This window comes from Schistocerca cancellata, chromosome 1 (genome assembly GCF_023864275.1).
Source record: "Schistocerca cancellata isolate TAMUIC-IGC-003103 chromosome 1, iqSchCanc2.1, whole genome shotgun sequence".
Lineage (NCBI taxonomy): Eukaryota > Metazoa > Arthropoda > Insecta > Orthoptera > Acrididae > Schistocerca > Schistocerca cancellata.
Genome location: NC_064626.1, coordinates 186,781,093 through 186,806,445, shown reverse-complemented (window position 1 = coordinate 186,806,445; position 25,353 = coordinate 186,781,093). Strand labels below are relative to the sequence as shown.

The 25,353-nt window shown below is 39.7% G+C and overlaps 1 protein-coding gene across 1 annotated transcript in view; it reads right to left on the bottom strand.

The window, feature by feature from the left end:
• Positions 1–10,615: 10,615 nt before the first annotated feature.
• LOC126162308 (EGFR adapter protein-like) overlaps positions 10,616–25,353 on the bottom strand; it is a 126,197-nt gene continuing 111,459 nt past the window's right edge. Inside the window, exon 6 of the mRNA XM_049918768.1 lies at positions 10,616–11,002. Within this exon, the coding sequence (XP_049774725.1) occupies positions 10,802–11,002 (201 nt within the window). The 3' untranslated portion in view covers positions 10,616–10,801. The remainder of the gene's footprint in view (positions 11,003–25,353) is intronic.

Below are 25,353 nucleotides of genomic sequence, written 5' to 3'. Positions count from 1 at the left end.
CCACAATAGAATTTTTTTTCCAAATTTTGAGAACACCTGCTCAGAATATTGTATTAAATCATGACTTTGTTTTTTCTGATACCATTGAACTTGTCAGCAAGCATGTAACAATTTGATATAATTACTTTACTTAAATAATAGTGTGCTAAATGTGTTGTTATATGTTTTCTTTCACACAGTTCCACTGAACAGATATGTAAATAAGTGTCACAATTTTGTTTAATCAGACTACTTATTCCAACTTGGTTTTTTTTTCATTCTTATTTTCTTTCTACATAGGTTGGCCTAAAATGACGTGATTTTTAAGAAAATTTGAAAAATACATTTACAAAATTAGGAAAAATAGTGACAGATATTTTTGGCTTATGGATAAAACAAAATTTATAGAAAAAGGTAGATTTGTACCAAAGTTACAACTGTGTGTCACTAAGCAACAGTAAGTCAGCACATTAAACTCTTCTTTCCATACAATGTTGTCCTCAGCTGGAGGCAACTTTCTCACAGTTCATTCCAAATTCTAAACTTTTCCTTCCACATCAAAAATGTTATTGCTGTCAAAATTAAGGGATACAGTTTACAGAATTCTGTAAACAAGGAAATTAAATATTGCAGTTCACATTTTTGTAAGTTTACATTAAAACTGCTTAAAAGTGTCACAAAGTTACTCATTTTTACTATAAATATAAAACTTTTAGTGTATCAAATGACACACCAAAAACCTATAGTACATCTTTATATTCTGAAAAGTGTACCATGTAATATAGTTTTTTCTGCTGAAGCCCACACTTAGGTTTTGTCCTGTATTAGTGGAAGGGATATAGACAGAATATATTAATGCTTATAAACCTCAGAATGATTTGACTGAAGTTCCTATAACAAAATTTACAGAACATTAGCAGATTTGCTGACTATTGTTATATTCTTTCCACATACACTGATTGTATGTTGGCCATTTAATTTTACTCTGCATTGTAAATTATTGTACACTGTAAATTATTTTACATCTGTTTAGATGTGTACAGTTCCACAGTTGTAAATATTGTTTATGGGGTTGACAAGTAGTTTGCGGGTAACTGATATTCAAACTGGATATTAGAAGCATCTTTCTGTAGTGTGATCCCATTATAAAAGCTTTGGTACTGCTCTAATAAATTAAAGTTTGATGATTATGAGCTTGCACATAGATGCCAGGGTACCAGTTTGTAACTGATGTGGTGCAGTTAATCAAAAAAGGATTAAAAACCTAAAGATAAGCAGTATATGATTCTGGAGAGGTATAACTACCATAACTGAAATCTTTATAATTCAGTATCTGTTACAAGAATCACTACAAAATCATGTAGATTTAGGGATATGACTGCCAACAAAAGTTTCTTGTATACTTTTTGTTATTCAGCCTCAGCAATAACTGAAGGTTACTGTTAAGAAGAGATACTTTAAATGTGGGGCACTAAGTCAGATCACACGAACAAAGGCAGAGACAGATGCAGAAGGGATCTGAAGGGGATGGGGGAACAAACAGAGGTATCTGCCCTGGGCAGCAATTTCTGGGGGCACGAAATTCTTATTCTTGAAGAAAAGGTTTGTTTCACAAAGTGCCTAGCATCTAGTGCACATTGGTCTATCTATTATTGATATGACTTTGAAACACATCCCTGTTGGCTTTTAAACATTTTTGAATATATTTTACATCGATTTCAAAATGAATCATAAACTGATTTTTAAAGTGTGCATAGTGTATGTGATGTCTCTACTAGGAGAATCCCCTTCACATCAAGAAATAAAGAACTTTCCCACATACAAAAGGGGATGGAGCTATAAGAGCTGAGCTGAATAAATCTGAATAGGTGAATACCAATAGCTGTTTTTTTTATGTGGTTGATTGGGTATGTGAATGATAAGGGTTGTCATAATTATTAGCAAAAACCATACATTCAGACTGGAAATAAAAGACTAACAAGAATAACAGATAAGAAAACATCTTCTCAGTGTAGCCAAGAAAATGAAATTTTGACAGAAAATTTTTGCCATGACACTACATTAGTAAGGGCCAGATGAACAGTCCCCAGGTAGCAGCCACTTCAGTTATCTTCTCGAAATAACATAGAAAACATGTTGTATGAACACATAATAATACCTAGCCAGAGAATAAAAGTGGGATAAGTAAAACGGTGATTCTGGCCGGATTAATGAAGTTAACTGACTAATAAGTTTTGAAAATGGCAGGAATAGTTAAAGAATTAGTGATGACAAGATTATTTGATAGAATGATGAAGGAGAAAAAATGGGGACATAACACAAAGTATATGGAAAAATATGATGATTCCAAATTTAAATAACAAATGAGAAACAATTTACTAGCATAACACTTTTTGCTTGTAAAGAGAACTGACTGATATTGGTACTTCATGAATATATTCTGTCATTTTATTTATATACATGGGCTAGATAAAAACTGGACATTTATGCCAAAATAGTCTTGCTGCAACATTAGAAAAGCCGATTTCATTGTATCTAGCAGAAAGTGACAAAATAGATGTAATCAAATCGAAAAATCACATCACCCTTAAGTACTATTCATATTAACAGCTGTTTCAGTATTGGACAATGATATTTGGATTTTTTATGTAGCAAAATGTTTGATGTACTTTGATGAGATAATAGAATCTTTCACAGAAAGGAAAGCATGCCACATAAAGCTGTAGCAAGATTAGAGAGAAAAAAATGCTGAAATCTAAGGATCTATTAAATGTGCACTGCCTTGATTGTTTTTGCCTTTACTGGTTTTACATTTCCTATATTTAGTTTTATATCATACAAAAGATAAAGCTATTAGCTAATAGGCAATAAAGAGTGCAAATTTTCTGAACAGTTCTCATTCTCCTGATCACAAAAAATTCCACCCAGTATTAATTGCGTGTTCTTTTTAGGGGGGTAGGATGTCAAGCTGACCAACTGGGAGTAGGAGAGGCACCACAGGACATTTTAATTTCTGCTGTCCTTGACTATAGGTTTGACAGCTTCCATTATAAAATGTAGAAATTTGAATTCCACAGACCAAAATGTGACAGTGCACTTTGCCACATTTACACCCAAATAATATGTCTTACATTTCTTCGGACATATATATTTAGAGATCAAACTCTTTAGAAGTGCAAAATGAGCATATTTGTTAAAAAGAGAAATTTTAATTTTTTTGCATCCTATTTGAAATGCAGGAGTGGGAGGGGTGGGGGGGTGGCAATATCAAATTTTTGCCCTGGTTCAGAAATATCATACATACAGGGCTGAAGAAAATCATATACCTGATACTTTCATATATAATTTAAAATCAGAACTCATTCTGGTTAGTGAAGAGAAAGAAGGATTAATTGTGTGAATACTGTGAAAGAATTGTTTATTTATGAAAGTCAAACATACTATGCTGGTACCAACAGTGTGAAGTTGGCAAAGTACAGACTGCTGTAGTAGGAGCAGTCATAGCAGTAATCACTTACCCTAAAACAGAAATATTGAGTTTAAGATATTGCGAAATTAATAAAGGACTGTTAAGTCATCTCAGAAAGAAGTTTTTTCATAAAATAATAAAACAAGAGAATGTAATGAATACAGTGTTTCCTTTTAAAGAAATAATATGTATAGTCAATACAGAAGTCCTCTACTTAACTTTGTAACTTTATGAAACTTCCTTGTGAATAAAATGCTTTACGTCAGAAGGCATATAATAAGGGTTTGTAGCTTGATTAACCAAGAATGAAAAACATTTTAGTTGCTCACAAAATAGGTCTCACCAATCAGTTCAGAGAGTCAGTTTCTCTCCTACCTATAAATGGTACACAATTAAAATTTTATTCTTACCCAGTAGACTTGGAGAAAATACTGGAGTATCACTTAGATGGGACTGAACATACAACTGTGGTCAAAAAGATGTTAGTGCCACTCAATGCACCACAGGTATATGAAAAAGTTAACTGTGATATAAAGTTATATAAGAGGTATGTCCTCATTCTGAATACTTTAATCATGGGAACTGTTCCAGTGTAACATCAAGCGCCAGCACATCGGCCTGGAATGTAACAGCTGAGAAGGCTGAGAGAGGATGTCAACCAATAGTACGCTGACTAGGACTGCACAATGAAAGGAGTGGCCCCTACATAAAGATAATGTAAGCACCGATCCATGCTAGCCGTGGTCTCACAGGAAGATGAGCCGATGTACTAACTCTTTAGTCATGACTTGTGAACTATACTATTTGCTTGCATGGAAATCATATAAATCAAAGGATATTGATTATTTGCATGTCACCATTTTTTGTGAACCATCTTTGTAAATACTGCAATACTGTCAGCTTGATTTACTGTAATAAACTCCATTAACAAGATTTCCTTGAATTATTACCTAGCTATTCTAGAAAACAGCTTCCTAGGTGTCCTACAGCAGTCGAGTGCTAATATGGACACTGCAAGAAACGTACAGGAGTTACAGATACTGTGGTGACTCATTTGTTTAATGATGTATTTAGATACACTGTGATTATTTGATGATGGTTATACTGAAATATGTCATTAAAAATACCAATCACTAATATCTATGACTTCTATATATATATATATATATATATATATATATTTTAGTTCCTGTATTAGCACTGTTTCAGTAGTTAAAACACGAAAAACTATTTCCTCTTGGACTTAAAGAGGAACTCATAGAGTCACTAGTGTTCAAAATTCTTGATTATGTTGATTCTATTATTCAAGGATTATCATGCAAGAGCTAATGCTGGAAGAAACTCATGATGAAAATTTTTCTGTGACATGTGTTCTTTGTTTTTTTTCTGTTTGTAAATATCTATCATTACTGTTTGCAGATTTGTATAAAGACTCACATATTCTCCATTTCCTCTGTCTACTCATCTCTGCACTCTTTTTTCGTCTTCACTTCTAACAGTTTACCTGAATACCATGGCAGAAATACATATCCTCAATATAGTCCTCTTTGTAGCACTACATAACAGAGCCACCTTCTGGAAATTATTTTCTGTGTCACAGAGGCTTCTTAAAGATCTTTCTCAAAATCTCACGGTAATTACACTCTTTTCCAAATTCAAAATAAAGTTAATGGTCCACCCTATGTCATAAGATCTAACAATACCTTGCACATCCCACATTCTTTGGTCGAGTTAAACTTATGCACACCTCACATTTTCCTTAACCCTCTCTGCACAGTCTTCTAATGAAATGGGAAGTTACATCTTAATGGTTAATATAGGGTTCAAATGTAATGTTATCTGGGTGTTTAAAAAGGGTGTGACAGATCACTTTAGCTTTCTCCTCCAAGACTGTAGGCAGTAAATACTGGCTGTCTGAGAAAGGAAGACCTCATTCAAAAATGCAAATATATTTAAGTATTGTAAAAATAATAAATCCGTTTTCATACACAAAAATAAAAATGTATAGTCTAATATTTTTAAGTGCAAATGTTGAGCTGCCATGAACCAGTCTAGGCATCAAAAGTGTAAAGCTAAGAATAATCCAGTAGTTGAAATAGAAAACAATATGCAATAAAAGCTGCAAATCTTTGAGTTAATGGTTGCTACCTCAACAAGATAACCTTGTTGCTTTATGAGATGGAGTTCTGTAAAAGTTACTCTCTGCCAAGCACAGTGATTTGCAGAGTATCAATGTAGATGTAGATGTACTAGAGAGAAGGAAAAGATGTTGTACTACACTTCCATGGGGAGTGAATTTTAAAAGGTGATCCTTCGTACATGAAAGACCCTGTAATTTATGACAACATGTAACCATGTATCAGTAAATAACCAATCCCTCCCAGGTAACTGAAATATGTTGGATGTGTACAGTGTTTCTATTTTGATTTGGAGGGCTTAATGCACAGTATTTATTGCCAAAATTTTAATGTAAAATTATTGTAGAACTAAAATTTCTAAGATGATCTTCGATTTTCTTAATAATTTCATTGTGTAACATTTGGAGGTTAAGTGTAACAAATTTTATAACAGGTAATTCATTGTTCAAGTGGAGGGTATTTAATTTTTTTCCGTTTAAATCAGTTTGTTTCTGTATCCTGTGATTATCATTTCTGATACATAACCTGTGTTCAGTATTTTGGTGTTGTTTATTCTTAAGAGATTTCTAGTAAAACAGCCATTGTAATATGCTATAGATAATGAAAAGTCTTATGGATGCAACCAGCAGAAGTTTTGTAAATTGTTTCACATACATCATTTGTGAACGAGTGGGAAACAAGAATTAGTAAGAGAGTTCCCAGCTTTATAAAAGACATGAGAGTAGTTGAATATAAATATTAATATAATACAGGGAAACATTCCACGTGGGAAAAATATATCTAAAAAGAAATATGATGAGACTTACCAAACAAAAGCGCTGGCAGGTCGATAGACACCAGCTTGTGTCTGTGTAAATGCAGATGGATATGTGTGTGTGTGTGTGTGCGAGTGTATACCTGTCCTTTTTTCCCCCTAAGTTAAGTCTTTCCGCTCCCGGGATTGGAATGACTCCTTACCCTCTCCCTTAAAACCCAAATCCTTTCGTCTTTCCCTCTCCTTCCCTCTTTCCTGACGAGGCAACTGTTGATTGCGAAAGCTAGAATTTTGTGTGTATGTTTGTGTTTGTTTGTGTGTCTATCGACCTGCCAGCGCTTTTGTTTGGTAAGTCTCATCATCTTTCTTTTTGAATATAAATATTTGTATACAGCTTATAAGTTCCAAGATGAACTGAATCATAACAATAAGATATTCTACCAAATCTACTACTGTTAATATCATTTGTCCATACCAATAGAAATAATACAGACTAATAATTAATCACGCATAATCAGTTCAGTCAATGATCTGGTTGTAAAGGTGGGATGTTAGTGTGATGGAAACAATTAACTGAGCCACCCATAGCACACTAAATCCACATGTAACTGAGCAACAACAGAACTGAAAAGAAAAAATAACCACCTGCTTTCCTTTCTTAAATCAGTGTCACAAGAAAGAGTGGCATCCACATGGCAAAAATTAGGGTATGTGATCAATAAAAACTAGCATTTATCCACTCACTAGCCTCAGAACATTATAAGTGAATTAAAAACCCCGACAGCCATTGACCAGTTAGTTCTTCTATGGATTTACTAATGAGGTCAGTATTTGAGCAGAATGGCTGAATAACACAAGACTAACTGCACACCACCCATTACAAAAAGTTTTCTCAATGCTGTTGGCTTGTGGTATAGTCTCCAATAATGTGCTGAACTGAAATGACAACATCTCACAGCAGACAGCGAATTTGCCATTGAGGATCTCCTACCTTTATCAAAATACTAATTACTAGCAACTCCCTGATAGAGTGAATAGCAAAGCCACAGGATATCTGGTGAACAAAGTAATAGAATCTGTAAAATGCAACAAAATAATTTCAGCAATGTATCACCAGTACTTACTTCAACATGACGTTTCCTTTGACAATGATTTTTCAAAAATGACTCAATGTTTTATAGAACAGAAATACATCACTTTGTTTTCAGTCTTATTTTATTTCTGTTCAAAATAGAATGGCTCCCACAAAATGTGAAAACTGTTCCATTTCCTGGATGATTTGTTTCTTATTTTCTTTGTACTTTAGTGTTGTGTCCCTATAATTAACTTATAAATGGAAATAAATGATATTCTTTATTATTATTATTGATGTAGTTGACTGACATTAATTCTTGCACAGTTTATAGACCATGTTATTTTAATGATTCAATTCGACTTAACATTGTCTTAGCTCATATTTTCTTCAAAACACTCTGTGTTTCAGTTGCAACTTTGTTTGTTACAGATGGTATTCCATTTTTAATATTTTTAAATGTATCTATTTTTGCACTATACGCTGTAAAATAGAACTCTCAGATTTACAAATTTTCACATTACATAATTATAAGGAAACAAATTTCCTTCCCTGCTGTCTGTGAAATTTGAGTGCCTGACATTATATAGGATAAGAAATTCATGAATTTGGTAATTATGCCCTCTCTGGAATCATACAACATAAAAATTGCCACCCACCTGACAAGAGGCTTGTGAAACAGCTACATGTGAATTTTTCAATTGATGAACTAAAATATTTTCCAAACCATGCTCTCTTCCTATGCCACAGAAATATAAAAAAGTGAACAATCAGATGAGTGTGTTGTGATAAAATGTTTGTTTTAATATGATTCACTGATAAGCTATTCATTTGTTTTACAATTGTATGGTCCTCTCTTGTAATTACAAGTAATGTACCATTATAGTAATACTATTCTCGAGGTTATGGAACAAAATTTTAATGTCAGCACAATGTGCTGTAATCCAAACTCTTACATAGAATTTCTGTGTAGATAATGTGATTTTCTTGATGCTTTAGTTACATTCAGCACTCCATTATTGATATCATGTATAGTTTTAATAAATTACATAAATCATTGGTCTTTGTGCTGTAGTGCTGTAGTAATTCCTGACTTATGCGAAATTCCTTGTTTAATTTGTAAGTTACATATGCATCTATTATATTCTGTTGACATAGGAAGATTTAATAACCTGTGTTTCATACATATATTCAGTGATAAAATCAAGATTCTGTATTTGGAAATCAGTATTTCAATTTTTTTTCCATCCAATACTAGTTTAATTTATAACAGTTTATTAAAATGGATAGTAGGTTTTGATGAATCTATGAACCAGTGTTAACAGAGAAAGAGCATTTTGTGGCATTCCTTCTCAGTCAGTACTTAAATAGAAAAATTCTGGAATATAGTAATAATTGCTTTAACTACAGATTTAGTTTATTTTTACACAACCCTGAACATTAGTTTCAACACTTTTGATGAATTATAAGCTCTGAAATATAAATAAAATACAGTACATTAGTTCACTCATGAATACATAATATCACTTTACATCACAGATTTAACATCTATGTTGCCATTAACTTTTGTTTCTCCCACCATATATAACATGATCATAAAAATACGAATTCCAAAAATATATAGGAATTTTGTAAGTATTTTTATCAGTTGAGGATGGTTAGCTTCATGTTTTCTTTGGTTCTCATCTTCTTATCAAATATCCAAAGTTGACTCCAATATTTACTGAAGACCTTTATTGTAGCCTGGAAACTAACCAAGGTACAAAGCCTGTTCAGGAAATGGAGAATATGAACATTGCTCTTGAATTAGCAATTTTTTTCAGTAAGAAGAAACAAAAATCAGGCATGGACTAGTTCATGTGATGTACATGGAAAAAAGCAACATTCATTTAACACAAGGAAGTAGTTTTTCTTTCTTCAAATAGCATTTGTGAAACTTCTGGTCTTGATAAGACTAAGCCAAAATGATTGTTTGATTTTTCTAAAAGATACAACTGTTCAGATGTTCACACAACACACGGTGAAGTGTATCTTACACATGTGTTGAAACTGTGAACAAGATGCATGTTTAATTAAGTGTAACATGTTTACTATAAGATTATAATCTTCAGCCATGATCTTGGAAACTGTTCCAGTTCCAAATATTATTCCATACGCAATTTTTCTTCAAAAGAACTCTAAATAAATGCACACTTTTATTGAGGTGCACTTAGTATACATGGCAGTACATGTTTGTAGATGTATTCTTTTACACACCATAAAAATCACTATCAAACACCATGTTTGACATAGCATTCTGCACACGACTATAGATAGACTAGTTCATCATCACACTGTCTCAAAGCAGAAGAGATTGACATACTAAGGTACATTCCACAAAGTCAAACGGATTATATTGCAAAAAACTGCCACAGATATATACCACAAACATGTCCTACAGCCCACTCAAATGGATATAAGTAGCATTGTCCTTAGTAGTGCCTTTTAGGTGCAGCATGAGTTCTTAATGTACTGCCAGCAGGCACTGGTGACAAGTGGTATTTGGTACTCATAACAAAAAGCTTTGATACAAAACTTTCAGAGGTGATAAATACGTTCAAAGAATTGTAATGAGCAAGCAAAATTCCTCATCATCCGATCATCTTAAACTCCATACAGATAATGAGGACGATAATTTTCTTTGACAGGAACACAGAGTTAACTGCATCGTGTGGTGCATTGGTTGCCTTATATACACGGACTAATGGACAGAGGTTATGAAGCAGAGAGCTTTACAGGTTGTGAGAGTAACCATCAGACTAAAGATGCTTATATTCCTTGATGACAACTCCTCATTTTAGTTACCAAAACAACTAAGGGACCAGATGAGTGAAAAAAATCGCTTCCCCTTGATAAAAATTAGAATGCAAGAAAAAATTCGACGAGTCACACATTCAATGCACTACTCATATCTGATATATGGAAAGCGCAGATATAACTATCTGTTACTGATGAAGGAATCATAGCGCTCTTGGAAAAAGCTTCACATTATGACGTCTTTCTGTTAGGAGCAAGCAAAAAACTGTTACATTGAAAGAATTTTTCGTGTTTGTGAAAAACATAACTGTCCCTAATTTCTGTAGTAAGGCAAAATTAATATCCAGGCAACATGCTATTACCTTATTTATTACTGTATGGTGATCAAGATAAGTATTTATCTGCAGTATAGTTAAAAATTGGTACAAATGCTTCCTTTCAACGAGAATAAAGTTAAGTGTTAGAGTGGAGAGCAGACGTTTTTGTTATTTGACTATCCGCTGCAGTGTATCCCCGTACACATCAGAGTTTTTGACACGCAGCATCACTCTCCATCGCTCGGAAGTAGCGACATCTGCCGATTGACTATCCTTTCAGACGTTCAGGTCGGCCATCATCTTGCGGAAATCGGCGAGCGTGTTGTAGTCGGGGTCCGAATCGCTATCCTTGTTGGAGTCAGACTTGGGGAAGCTGGGGTTGTAGCGACTGAGCGACAGCGGAACGGGCAGAAGCTCCGGCATCACGGAGTGGTGCGTGATCAGCGCGGTGAGGCTTGAGAACTCTTTCGTGAAGCCCTGCAAATGAAAGAAAACATACAGTTGCAGTTTCTAACACTACTAAATTCCCTTAACACGTACAAACAGTGTAAGACAGTGAAATGATTTTATTTTTGTGTTTCGGCGCTTCAGTGCGCCATCTTCAGGTTTTGGATGATGCTGAAGGGTTTATCTTAATTGGCAGTTGATAGTACGAGTGCTGACATCGCAGTTATAGATACACTATGTGATCAGAAGTATACGTTTTTCGTATTACGTGCATTGTGCTGCCACCTACTACCAGGTACTCCATATCAGTGACTTCAGTAGCCATTAGACGTCGTGAGAGAGCAGAATGGTGTGCTCTGCAGAACTCAAGGACTTCGAACGTGGTCAGGTGATTGGCTGTCCCTTGTGTCATACGTCTGTACTCCAGATTTCCACACTTCTGAACATCCCTAGGTCCACTGTTTCTGATTCGATAATGAAGTGGAAATGTGAAGGGTCACGTACAGCACAAAAGCGTATAGGCTGATCTCGTCTGTTGACTGACAAAGACCACAGACAGTTGAAGAGAGTCGTAATGTGTAATAGACAGACAACTATCCAGACCATCACACAGGAATTTTGAAACTGCATCAGGATCCACTGCTACGACAATTAGGCGAGAGGTGAGAAAAGTCGGATTTCATGGTCGAGAGGCTGCTCATAAGCCACACACCACGCCGGTAAATGCCAAACGACGCCTCGCTTGGTGCAAGGAGTGAAAGCACTGGACGATTGAAAAGTGGAAAAACGTTGTGTGGAGTGACGAATCACGGTACACAATGTGGCGATCCGATGGCAGGGTGTGGGTATGGCGTATGCCCTGTGGACGTCATCTGTCAGCGTGTATAGTACCAACAGTTAAATTCGGAGGCGGTGGTGTTATGGTGTGGTCGTGTTTTTCATGGAGATGAAGGGGGCTTGCACCACTTGTTGTTTTGCGTGGCACTGTCACAGCACAGGCTTACATAGATGCTTTAAGCACCTTCTTGTTTCCCACTGTTGAAGAGCAATTCGGGGATGGCGATTACATCTTTCAACACGATCGAGCACCTGTTCATAATGCATGGCCTGTGGTGAAGTGGTTACACGACAGTAACAGCCCTGTAATGGACTGGCCTCCCCAGAGTCCTGACCTGGATCTGACAGAACAACTATGGGATGTTTTGGAACGCCGACGTAGTGCCAAGCCTCACCGACCGACATCGATACCTCTCCTGGCTAAGGGTGGGCCAACGCCTTATTGAATTCCAAATACTTTTGATCACATAGTGTAGTTTGCGGAAACCAGTTATGTTGGCCACTGATGCAGCGTGTATTTGAAACGTGATAACCCTATCAGCAACAACTTAGGCCTGAAGATAGCGCAATGAACGGCGAAATCGACAGCTACACGATAAATAAGATCATAAAGACGGCTGTAGGCGGTTCTTTTTCTTACAATAGTGGATGGCTAAGGTCCCCAAGGCCTCCAGTCAAAAGGATGGACACACAAAAACTTCTATAAATAGTATCTCTTTCTGGTTTTATGCAGCTAAGTGAATCAAAACTATACTGTTTACGCCATCTCGAGCAAGTGACATCAGGCAACTACAAATGACGGTAGAACCCTGTTAGTTTCGTTTGAGAGAAGAATAGTCTTGATCACGTTGGCTTCGACAGCTTATAGACACTAATACTAATGATTAATGACGACATATTTATAGTGTCGTGAGTGGTTTCGTTCTTTTTGAGCATCATCAGGTTACCGACTTGCGCCAATGTCACGATATACTTGTATAGAGGGTGGACAAGAATGTGAAAATACCAAAAGCGCAGCACATCACTATGCCAAATACGGTGTTGGAAAATGACCTCAAAATAGCTTCCAGAGGTCTCGGACTGGATAAATATAGGTCACGTATGGTTTTCAAGGAAACTTTTCACCAATTCTCCAGAAAAATAGTTTCATATAAAAGAAACGATGATGGTGGTGGATAGTGACCATGTGGTGAATTAAACAACAAAGGCTCGATAATAATGAGATCTGGTGACCTGTAATGGCAGGAGACATGCGATAATTCATCCTCGTGCTCACAAAACCAGTCCTGAACGATGTTAGCTGTGACAATAGGGGCCCTGTCGTCTTCGAAAACAGAGTCTCGATAGCGGGACAAACACTATACCTTGGCACGGAACGGATCAGCCAAAATAGTCACTTCCTCCTTGGCGGTAATGCGATCTCGCAGAGTAAACATACTACGTTATTGCTGATGGCTGCTCAAATCAATGGCAACCCCCCCCCCCCCCCTTCCCCGTGTTTTACTCTGAGGACGTAAACTTGGCGTCAAGCTGAAAACACTGTGAAACCACGTTCATCCGACCAAACTACTTTTTAGGCCATGTCTTGTGGCTTCAGCACGTTTACCTGTTATATGCGTTTGCCATCACTGATGAGACGTTTTGGAATTCTACACTGAAGATCCAAAGAAAGTGATACACCTGCCTAATATCGCGTAGGGCCCCCGCGAGCAACCAAAAGTGCCTCAACACGACGTGGCATGGACTCGACTAATGTATGAAGTAGTGCGGAAGTGACACCACGAACCCTGCAGGGCTGTCTATACACGTAAATCTGTAAGAGTACGAGGGGGTGGAGATCTCTTCTGAACAGCACGTTGCAATGCATCCCATGCGTTCATCTCTGGGGAGTTTGGTGGCCAGCGAAAGTGTCTAAGCCCAGAATAGTATTTCTGGAGCCACTCTGTAGCAATTCTGGACGTGTGGGGTGCTGCCCTGTCCTACTGGAATTGCCAAGTCCGTCGGAATGCATAATGGACATGCATGGATGCACGTGATCAGACAGGATGCATACGTACGTGTCACCTGTCAGAGTCGTATCTAGACGTATCAGGGATCCCGTATCACTCCACCTTCCCTCGCCTCACACCATTATGGAGCCTCCACCAGCCTCCCCTGCTGACAAGCAGACTACATGATTTCATGAGTTTGTCTCCATATCCGTACACGTCCATCCGTTCGATACAATTCGAAACGATACTCGTCCGACCAGGCAACTTTTTTCCGGTCACCAACAGTCCAATGTCGGTGCTGACTGGCCCAGGCGAGGTATGAAGCCGTGTGTCATCAAGGGTACACGAGTGGGCCTTCGGCTCCGAAAGCCCATATCGATGATGTTTCGTTGAATGGTTCGCACACTGACAATTTTTGATCATCAACCATTGAAATCTGCAGCAATTTGTGGAAGGGTTGCCGTTCTATCACGATGAACGATTCTATTCAGTTGTTGTACGTCCCGTCCTTGCAGTATCTTTTACCGGCCGCAGCGACGTCGGAGATTTCAGACTCCTGGCATTCACTGTAGACTCGTGGAATGCTCGCACGGGAAAATTCTCACTTCACCGCTACCTCGGATATGCTGTGTCCCATCGCTTGTGCGCCGACCGTAACACCACTCTCAGACTCACTTACATCTTGATAACCTGTCATTGTAGCAGCGGTAACCGATCTAACAACTGCGCCAGACACTTGTTTTCTTATATAGACGTTGCCGGTCGCAGGGCCGTATTCTGCCTTTCTACGCATCTTTGAGTATGCATGCCTACACCGGTTTCTTTGGCGCTTCAGGGTAGTTCGTCCTGCATACGCTGCTTATCGAGCTCCCTCCGTGTTGCTTTGACCCTGACAGTGTTCGCGAGTGGAACATTCATTTCCTGCAGTGACTTTTGTACCTGTCTGGCTCTTATTTCTCGTCACAATCTTCTCCAATCACCGATTTCCGCGATCACTCATTACACACTTTCGCCCGCGTAGTGACATAGCAGATGTTTTTGCATTTACACTGTATGCAGTATAAATCTTTGTGTATTGCGTATTTAAACCGGGGACCTAGAAACGACAGAGCCAAATGTTTGCGTGGTAGATTAATTATGGTGTACGCGTACGTGGAGACAATGTCTGCGCAGCACTCGCCGACATAGAGTAACTGAGGCGGATTGAGGGGAACCAGCCCGCCTTCGCCGAGGCAGATGGAAAACCGCCATCAAAACCATCCACGGGCAGGCCGGCACGCTGGGCCACGACACTATTCCGCCGTTCGGATTCGTGCTGGAGACCAGCACGCCTTCCCGCTCGGGAAGCAGCGCGTTAGACCGCGGTTATGGCAGCATTCGCCATACCGGCACCAAATATTTGCGACGTTCGAATTTACTCAGCTCTGAAACAATGTACTCGCAACTACACAGAACACTGTTCTGATCAAGACCAACACTTGTAACGTGTTGAGGGTATTGCAGCAACCTGCAGGCTTGGGTAGCAGCTGCACTGACGCCCAAGCATGCATTTCTCACCGTGTTTCCAAATTTTTTTCTAACCCCTGTACGTAGCGTCAGTGACAAAATCAGTAGATGACTGTCTTGCATGCCGCATCGCATGCACTTACTGCTCTCCATGCTTCAGCCAAGTGACGATCGGCAGAATGCTTACGTAATGGTCGTTTCCAGATTTTGTCTCTCTAACGTTACATGTGACAACTATACCGCCCATATCTTGACGCTAGTCCGCCGCTCGTGGTCTCGCGGTAGCGTTCTCGCTTCCCGAGCACGGGGTCCCGGGTTCGATTCCCGGCGGGGTCAGGGATTTTCACCTGCCTCGAGATGACTGGCAGTTTGTGTTGTCCTCATCATTTCATCATCATCCAGGAAAGTGGCGAAATTGGACTGAGCAAAGATTGGGTACTTGTACGGGCGCTGATAACCACGCAGTTGAGCGCCCCACAAACCAAACATCATCATCATCATCTTGACGCTAGCGCAACTCGCAAATCTGATGATGTTATAAAAGATCGAAACCGGTCGCGATATAACAGATGTGTATAACTACATCTATGTCGGGTCTCACAAATAATTAATGTTGTAAAAATGATTTGAAAAATGAATATGACTGAGTTAAAGTAAACTATTGTGCTGTATATAACCGTAACGGTCCGCATCTGCAGGCCAGGTGAAACCCAAATGACCGTTTTACACTTATTTTAAATGCCCGTGCGGTAGCGTTCTCGCTTCCCACGCCCGGGTTCCCGGGTTCGATTCCCGGCGGGATCAGGGATTTTCTCTGCCTCGTGATGGCTGGGTGTTGTGTGCTGTCCTTAGGTTAGTTAGGTTTAAGTAGTTCAACGTTCTAGGGGACTGATGACCACAGCTGTTAAGTCCCATAGTGCTCAGAGCCATTTGAACCATTTTTTTTAAATGGCTCTAAATTTCTGTAACCAAAGATTATTGCTAAGGCTTAGTTGGTAACTAATTTGAATGTGTCTCAGGAAGTAAATGCATCTCTGGCTAACAGGAACAACTGCTGTATTGGCTGGTGTTTAAGGTATATTACTATATTCCAAGTCTATTGAGAACTAGCAGCTAATGAAACAACAATTAAATCTTATTTACTATTGCACTGTAGTGTCGGCCAAAAGATGTGTTGTAAGTTACGCTTATCCAATACGAAAATTCTTGACCACGTAACTGTGTATTAATTGAATATAAAGGGCGAAAAGGACGAATTCACTTTCGAAGTATTCGTTTAGTCCCATGAAATAATTTTCCAACCTTTTCAGGCCCATCTTCAGACGGGGCATACAGAAGTCACAACTATACTTTCGTAGGGTGACACTGATAATGCCTTGCTGGTAGAATGGCCGGCATTGTAGTTACCGAACTATAAACATAGTACCATCCGTTTTAATTGCCTATTGCTCGAAGATTTATCACTTTTCAGTATAAATACTGATTATCATCATAAATCCACCAGCATCCGGGACACAGTGTATAACTGAAGTACAAATGATTGCCAGTAGGGAATGAAAGTGGAAGCTACCAGGCGGATAGTAACTAGAAGGCCGCCTATATTCCCGAAGCCCAGTAGCCAAAACCGCGCTACAGAATTATATATGTAACTTCTTAATAGGATAAAGGGATCGGAAACTAGTTTATGGGAATAATAAAAATCTGAAAAGTGTATAAAATGTATGTTTGACCATCAGCCGCTCATGGAACATCTTCATGGGTAAGGGTTAAAATGGTTCAAGCCACAAAATTTCAGTTTTCGTTACTTAAATAATGTGTAGAACATGTCATGAATATCAATATAAGACATAGGACTTTTAGAAGCAAACATACTAATAACAAGTGTACACTGTTCACTGCTCTGTGTTCAATTGTTATCTATATGTTTGCTTTTAAAAGTCGTATGTCTTATATTGACATTCATGACATGTTCTATACATTATTTAAGTAATTAAAAGTGTTATGTTGTGGCTTAAGCCATTTCAATCCTTAACCGTGAAGATGGTCCACGACTCAAACTGGTCGATATTTAGGTTTAAAATAAAAGCAGCTGATGGTCAAAGACGCATTTTATACATTACATGACGGCTGTTGATAGTCACCTTCCAAAAATGTTTATCTGAAAAATAAATGGTCGAATTTCTCTGCGTTTGTATTCTATTCAATATACACTGATAAGCCAAAACACTATGACCACCCGCTTAATGCACTGTTTGTCCGTCTTCGGAACGAAAAACATCACTGCTTCTGCGTATCAGGAATCCGACAGTTTTTTGGTTGATTTGCGGAGGCATGTGGCATATATTTCTACGCACTTGGCATGTAATTAGAGAATATAACGGGCCGCTGCGAATGTGGTGATGGCACCCGATACGGACCCACATGGGTTCCACAGGATTTACATCAGACGAACTTGGTAGCCGAGACGTCAACGTCAGTTCAATGTCATGCTCCTCGAACGACTGTAGCACCGTTTTGGCTGCGAGATACGGAGAGTGATACAGCTGAAAGATGACATCGCCGTCGGGGAGACATCAAGCATGAAGGTATGCAGGTGGTTCGCAGCTGCTAGCGCTAGATTACTACCACAGGTCCCCTGCAAGCGCAGGAGAAAGTCTTTCATAGCATAATACTGCTCCCAGTAGTCTGCGTCTGTGGCGGCCTGCACGCTTCGAGCCGCCGTTAACCTCGATGAAGGCGTTTGTGGAGACGACCAGCGACCTAGTGTAGGAAAAATGTCATTCACCCGAAGAGCCGACACGTTTCCATTGATCGACGGTCGTATACCGATGGTCCGGTGCCCACTGCAGTCGTAATTGATATCGCTGGGTCAGCATGTGAACACGTAGGGATAGTCTGCTGCGGCGTTCCATGTTCAACAGTGTTCCATGAACGTTGTGTTCCGAAACACTTGTGCGCGCTTCAGCATTGTGCTCTTTCGGCAGAGATGCCTACTTTACACAGCGGACAAGCCTTGGAATCCCACGTTCTGTGTAGAGTCGTGGACGTCTAACTATTTAGTGTCTACTGGAAGTTTCACTGTCCTACCTCTTCCTGTGGATGCTCACGATAGTAGTACTTCAACATTCGACCAGCTTGGCCATTTTGAAGATACTCGTTCACAGGCTCTGCGAAATAATACTCTGCCCTTTGTTAAAGTCACTTACCTCAATGGATTTCCCCATCTGCAGCCAATATCTTCACTAAGGTGATCCCCCACCCATGTCTGCCCCCCTTACATACTTTTGTTACCACGTCACGTGCCTGCAACGCCAACAGACAGCATCCAACGTAGGGTGGACAGTGGTCATAACGTTTTGGCTGATCAGTGGAACAGACATAGAGACATCTTCCCGTGATTTGTATCGTGCCCCCCCCCCCCCCCTTTTGGAGCCATAAGATATAATCATTTACGAAACGAGACGTTTTCCTAATGACCTTTTCATTTACCTCTTAAACAGTTTCTGGCTCTGTCGCAAATAAATTATTATAGGACACAACGAGATATTGGATGTTCAGTGAGTTACTTATTCATATTAAAATGTACATGATGTTGCGACAGTTAGCTGTCATCTGATATGGACCAAAAAGCCGAAAGCACTTCATGATACAATAAAAATGGTTGCAGAACACCAAAATATTGTTTCTTTTTACCGTTATCGCAATCTTCTGTCAAGGTTGGACGGAAAAACCATTTATTATTATAACGAGCTGCTGCTATTAAAAGTACATTAATTCGATTAAAAAGTGATAATTATCGACTCCTTGCCGACTGATTTCTAACAACTGGGAACGAAACTTCCGTCTATGTGCAGATTTTAAAAAGAAGCTGCTGTTCGCTGAATCGGACGTGTAACAAACTGCCGCTAATAATTTACTTAAAAAAAAGAGACATACGTTGTGGTACCAGGAAAGTATGAGCACAGAAATTGTTGGGGAACGAGAGCAGCTTCAGAAGCTAGTCGAGAAGCTCATTGTCCTGCACTTCGAGAAGCACAATTTTCTGCACTGCGACACTTACAAAGCGCTGCAAATTACCACCTGCGCAAGCAATTATATGCGCGGTAGTGGGAAGCTGCGAGAGGACTTGGTAATCACTCACACGGCCCCGCTGCACGCTGCAGATAACGAGAAGCGAGCACGCAAATGTCTGCTGTGCTTGCAAAGCTTTGCGTCACGCAGCGATTGATCGAACAAGACAACTTTCTTCAGTTGTCATAAGTTCTTGGTATCCCTACGGCTCAAGAATAGACAAATATACAGCATCGTTTATTCTTAAGAGTGGAGTTTGGTATAAGGTGACAAGGGTTTCGCAGCAGCGGTTTATGATTTCGGTCTTGTATCTCTACATTTGGGTGTTGCACAAATAAACTGTGTTGTATTCACAACACGACAAATGGTATAAAGAGGATAATTTGGTTAGCAAGAAGAGGCGAGGTGTAATATGTCCCATACAATAAGGCAAACAATGGATGGAGCGGTGTTTTCGGGGAGTATGAATGCTTATCATTTCGGTATTGTAACTCTACATTTGAATGTTGCACAAATAAATTGTGTTGTAGTCACAACATGACATATGGTAGAAAGATAAGAATTTGGTGAGCAAGAAGAGGTGAGGTGTTCAAAAAATGGCTCTGAGCACTAAGGGACTTAACTGCTGAGGTCATCAGTCCCCTAGAACTTAGAACTACTTAAACCTAACTAACCTACGGACATCACACACATCCATGCCCGAGGCAGGATTCGAACCCGCGACCGTAGAGGTCACTCGGTTCCAGACTGTAGCGCCTAGAACCGCTTAGCCACTCCGGCCGGAAGGTGAGGTGTAATGTGCCCCATACAATAAAGCAAACAATGTATGGAGCAGTGTTTTAGGGGAGTATCAATGTCTTATCCTGATAATGTTAAGTTTGTTATATTTACAGGGTGTAGCAAAAATGTACGGCGCAAATTACGTGATACATTCCTCACAAGTAGGCCAAACAATTATCTTATATGAACATGGGTCAGGATACATTTTGTTTCCATGTTACGAGGGGGGACCCAAAAGAAACCGGACTCCGAGGGCGCTGCCACTCGTAGACGTAGTGCAGGGTTCTCACGCTAGATGGTGTTAGTAGAGACCTTCATGAAACAGCTGTGCAGACGGCGTCAGTGTAGAGCAGAACGTGCAAGTGTGGTATTGTGTTTCTCTGACTTGGCGGGTTACCTCTGCGAAGTCGTTATGGCAACTTTAAAAGAACAAAGAGTGTGTGTGAAATTTTGTTTTGTTTCGAGTGGTTTGGGCGCTTTAAACGTGGTGAGATGTGTGTTGAAGATCAAGCTCGTTCTGGACGCCCTTCAACATCGCGAAATGAGGAGAACATTGAAAAGGTCCGCCAAAAGATCAACGAGGATCGTCGCCAAACGATCGACGAAATTTCAGCAGAGACAGGAATCAGTTGCGGCTCGCGCCAGCGGATTTTGAGTGCGGATTTGCACATGAGACGTGTTGCTGCTAAATTTGTTCCGCGACTTCTCACACAGGAGCAGAAAACCATCTGCATGAATGTGTGTCAGGACTTGAAAACAGAGATTGCACGTGATCCAAACTTCTTGAACAAGGTCATTACAGGGGATGAGAGTTGGTGTTACGGGTATGACCCAGAAACCAAGCAAGCGTCAAGCCAGTGGAGGACTCCCAACTCTCCCAGACCAAAAAAGCCAAGGCAAGTAAGATCAAATGCGAAGACAATGATCATTGTCTTTTCTGATGTTCGTGGAATTGTGCATCGGGAATTCGTACCCCTGGCCAGACTGTTAACCAGCACTTTGACTTGGATGTTTTAAGGCGTCTGCGAGAGGATGTGAGGAGGAAACGCCCGGAACTTTGGCGATCAGGAGACTGGTTTCTGCATCACGACAACGCTCCAGCACACACGGCCTTACGAGTGACCCACTATTTGGCATCTCAGAGGTGGTCTGTCGTTCCCCACGCTCTGTATTCGCCGGACCTAGCCCTGTGCGACTTTTTCCTCTTTCCACGAATGAAAAAAACGCTAAAAGGGGAGCGTTATGACGATGTGGAGGCGGTAAAAGAATCTTCGCAAAGGGCACTGGACAATATCAAGCTTGAAGAGTTCTAAACATGCTTCCAACAGTGGGAAAAGAGACTTGACAAGTGCATCACATGTAATGGAGAGTATTTTGAAGGTGACTGAAGTAATTTTGTAAAAAGGTTCATCAATAAATTTTTTATGACAACAATCCGGTTTCTTTTGGGTCCTCCCTCGAACAACACATTATCTCCAACTCATTGATAGTGGGAAACACACAATAACAGAACACTGGAATAATGGGGAACATGCACTCTTGGTAACGTCTGATTGCGTTGTGCACCGCCAGTTTTTTGTTTTACATGTCCCTATGGTCATGCAGCAGACGACATTACGTTTCTTGAAGGTAACATCAACTGTTCCAACGATCAGTACGACCGTTGCAAGCACACGGGTTACTACGTAGAGTTAATCACAAATCTGGATCGTGCAACGACAGTGTACACAAATGCTATAATTTTAGATGCCGATTAGATGGATTAGCTGACGGCAAAGCCACTCGCGCTCAACGTTTGTATCTGGAGAGATTTCCGGAACGACGGTCCCCCGACAGGAAAACGTCTGAAGTCATTGATAGTCGACTTAAGAAACAGGGGGCGCCGGCCACTGTGGCCGAGCGGTTCTAGGCGCTTCCGTTCGAAACCGCGCTGCTGCCACGGTCGCAGGTTGGAATCCTGCCTCGGGAATGGATGTGTGTGATGTCCTTAGGTTGGTTCGGTTTAAGTAGTTCTAGGTCTAGAGGACTGATAACCTCAGATGTTAAGTCCCATAGTGCTTACAGCTATTTGAACTATTTTTGGAACAGGGGCATTTCAGCCTGATCCTCGCGATCGGGTGAGACCTAGAAGGACGATGGCATCGCAGCGGGGCGCCTTGCCACGGTTCGCGCGGCTTATCCCCTCGGAGGTTCGAATCCTCTCTCGGGCATGAGTGTGTTTCTTGTCCTTAGCGTAAGTTAGTTCAAGTTAGACTAAGTAGTATATAAGCCTTGGGACCGATGACCTCACCAGTTTGGTCCCCTAGGACCTTACCACAAATGTACAAAACATCGCAGCGGGAGTTGACGACAACCCTAGTGTAACAATAAAATATGTAGCTGCAACACTGAATGTTGACCACTTGACTGCCTGGAGGATTGATGGATGTATCAATTTCCATGGGGGGTATTCTCGTGTGAAAAATAGCTGCGTGCGGTATGCTGGTGCGTTCTATTCGTGTGTATTTCCCATGATTAATTAGTTGGAGAAAAAACTTGGAAACAAAATGTTTTCACAACCATGTTCATACAACATAATTTCTTCGTCTATTTGCGAGAAATGTGTCCTGCAGTTTGTGGCATACATTTTTGTTACACCCTATATATATTCCGTTTTCTCAGAAATTATCCATGGTAATAAAACGGAAGTTCGCCACGATATAGACTCAGATCTTGTACATTCACTGACCTAGTATCAAGTATCGTTGCTAGGAATCGAGATAAAAAATTGTTAGTGAAATTCTCAAAAATTAATGTAATTAAAAAAAAATTGTGATCAAACAGCGGATGCTACCTCTACTATTATCGATCCATCTAATCATAATACCGCTGTCAGTAAGAAGAAAAAACTTCAGAGCCCTAGCTTACGTAGTTTCTGAAATAATGAGAGACATTTTGCAAAACACGTTTTACAGAAATCACAACTGAAAGTTGAAGTAATGGAAAACACTCCAGAATGAAGAAACAGCCTAAAATTCTCCAGCTTCGTAACTTTTATCTTCTTGAGGATCAACCCACGCAGTCTCCTTTTCCATCTGAGTGATTTTTCTGCTTCTACAAACAAAATGACAGAAATTCGGAGACTTGGCTTGTCGAGTACAGATGGTTTTACGTATATAGACTGAAGCGGCGAGTGAAAATTTGTACCAGGGCCACGAATCGAACCCAGGTCTCCTGCTTGTTTGGCCCGAAAAGTATTGTCGAGGCTTTCCATGTTCTGGAATAGCACCTCAGAACGAATGTAAATGGTGGATCCAGCCTAAAACCCAACTGCAGGTTCTTACAGAAATGAAATGACACAACTTCAGAGACCTTAATGGTGTCATATAGCTATGATTTTATGTATATAGTCTGAAGCGGTGAGTGTTGATTACATGTGCAAGGGGAAATTTACAGTATACTGGAGCGGCAGCGAGACTTCGGATGGAGGAGGGAGGCATGCCAGGGTAATCTGTGCAGTTTTGTGAACCGGTGAGCGAATGTGGCTTAGTCGCTGACGCAATTGTCTAGCAATCAGGAGAACAGGGTTCGCCTCCCAGACTTGATACAAATTTTCAATCGCGCTTCAGTCTATATATATATAAAATCTTTCTGCTTCTGTTGATTTTTTGGCCATAACTTCTGCCTTGGATACTCGCTGTCAAGCCAGTTCTTGTAGGATTGCTTCTGTATTAAGACCAGACTTAATTCCTAATTCCTTCAGAGCCTGAACTCCACAGGCATTTCTTTCACTGTAGCTGATCACAGCATCACTGAGCCCAATATTCAGTACATTCAAGACCACAAATACGTTTTTGGGCACCCTGCTCCATACAACATGTTGAAAGATTCATTTTTTCTTTTTTTTTTTTTACAATCGTATTGACCAACTAGAATCACGTTAACAACTTCAGTTCCTCTTCTTCCTTTGTTGTTGTTTCTTATTTTTCCAGTATTCCCTCATTTTCTCCCCATGAAGTCTCTTAATTTCTTCTGTCCATGTTGTTCCCGATTTTTTATTTCTTCTGCTTTGAAAGCCTTCCAAATTTAGTATTTTGTTTTTAAAACGGTTTCTTTCCGCTATTTCTGATTCTTTGATGTTGTTTCTTTCAAGAGCTTTTATTACTTCTATAATCCATGCTATTGTGGATTTCTTCTTCCAGAAATATAGGAGTATTTGTTTTGTTAGTCTATTTCCATCCATTCGGTAGAGATGTCCAAAAAATGTTAATCTTCGTTTGGCCATTACTTCAGATACTTTCTCTATATTTTTGTAGATCTCCTCATTACTTCCTATTTTCCAACCATCTGCAGTTTTTATTGCACCCATTATTTTTCTAATAATCCTTCTTTCCAGTACCTCTAGTTTGTCCATTTTATAGTTCATCGTTAGGCATTCAGATCCATATAAACATTCTGGTCGTACCACTGTGGTGTAGTGTTTTAGTTTTGTTTTTCTAGATATACATTTCTTGTTGTAAATATTTTTGGTCAAACCATATGCTCTTTCCATTTTGTTAATTCTTACATCTATTGCAGATTTTTCTAGTCCGTTCTGTTGTATAGTTTCTCCAAGATATTTAAATTTATTTACTCGCTCTATTTTACGTATTTGTATTTCTATGTATTTTGGAGCGTTTTTTATATTTGTCATGAATTTTGTTTTTTCAGCCTAAATTTTCAGACCAGTTCTGTTTGCTAATTTATCATTTACATTTTGAGTTTTTCCTGTAAGACATTTCTTCAGAAGATTTGCATATGCTAGATCTCTATATACCAGCTTTATATACTGGCTCCATATACTGGCTCCGACAGCTTCAGGAATGGTGTTTCTATTGGTGTCTTGGGTTCCTGCTGCCTCAGCTTTGCGGTCATTACACCAGTCAACTGAACCCAAGTTTTGTGTGGCGTCACATCACTCGACATCTTGTGGAAAAGTGTTGCGCGTACAGCTTTTATCATTCGTTCCAAGGTTGTTTGTGTTCTGGCGATAGTATTCATTTTCGCTGATTGACTGTTTTGTCAGTCACGCGTCCTCTAATAGTCGCACTGTCTTCAGGATTTCTGCTAGAAAAGTTCTGCCTGATCTTACGCAGTCGGGTACCCACCCGTTTCTGCACATGACAAATACAGTGTAACTTTTGCGGTACTAGGCCGTCATAGGCCCTGTTGTCAATG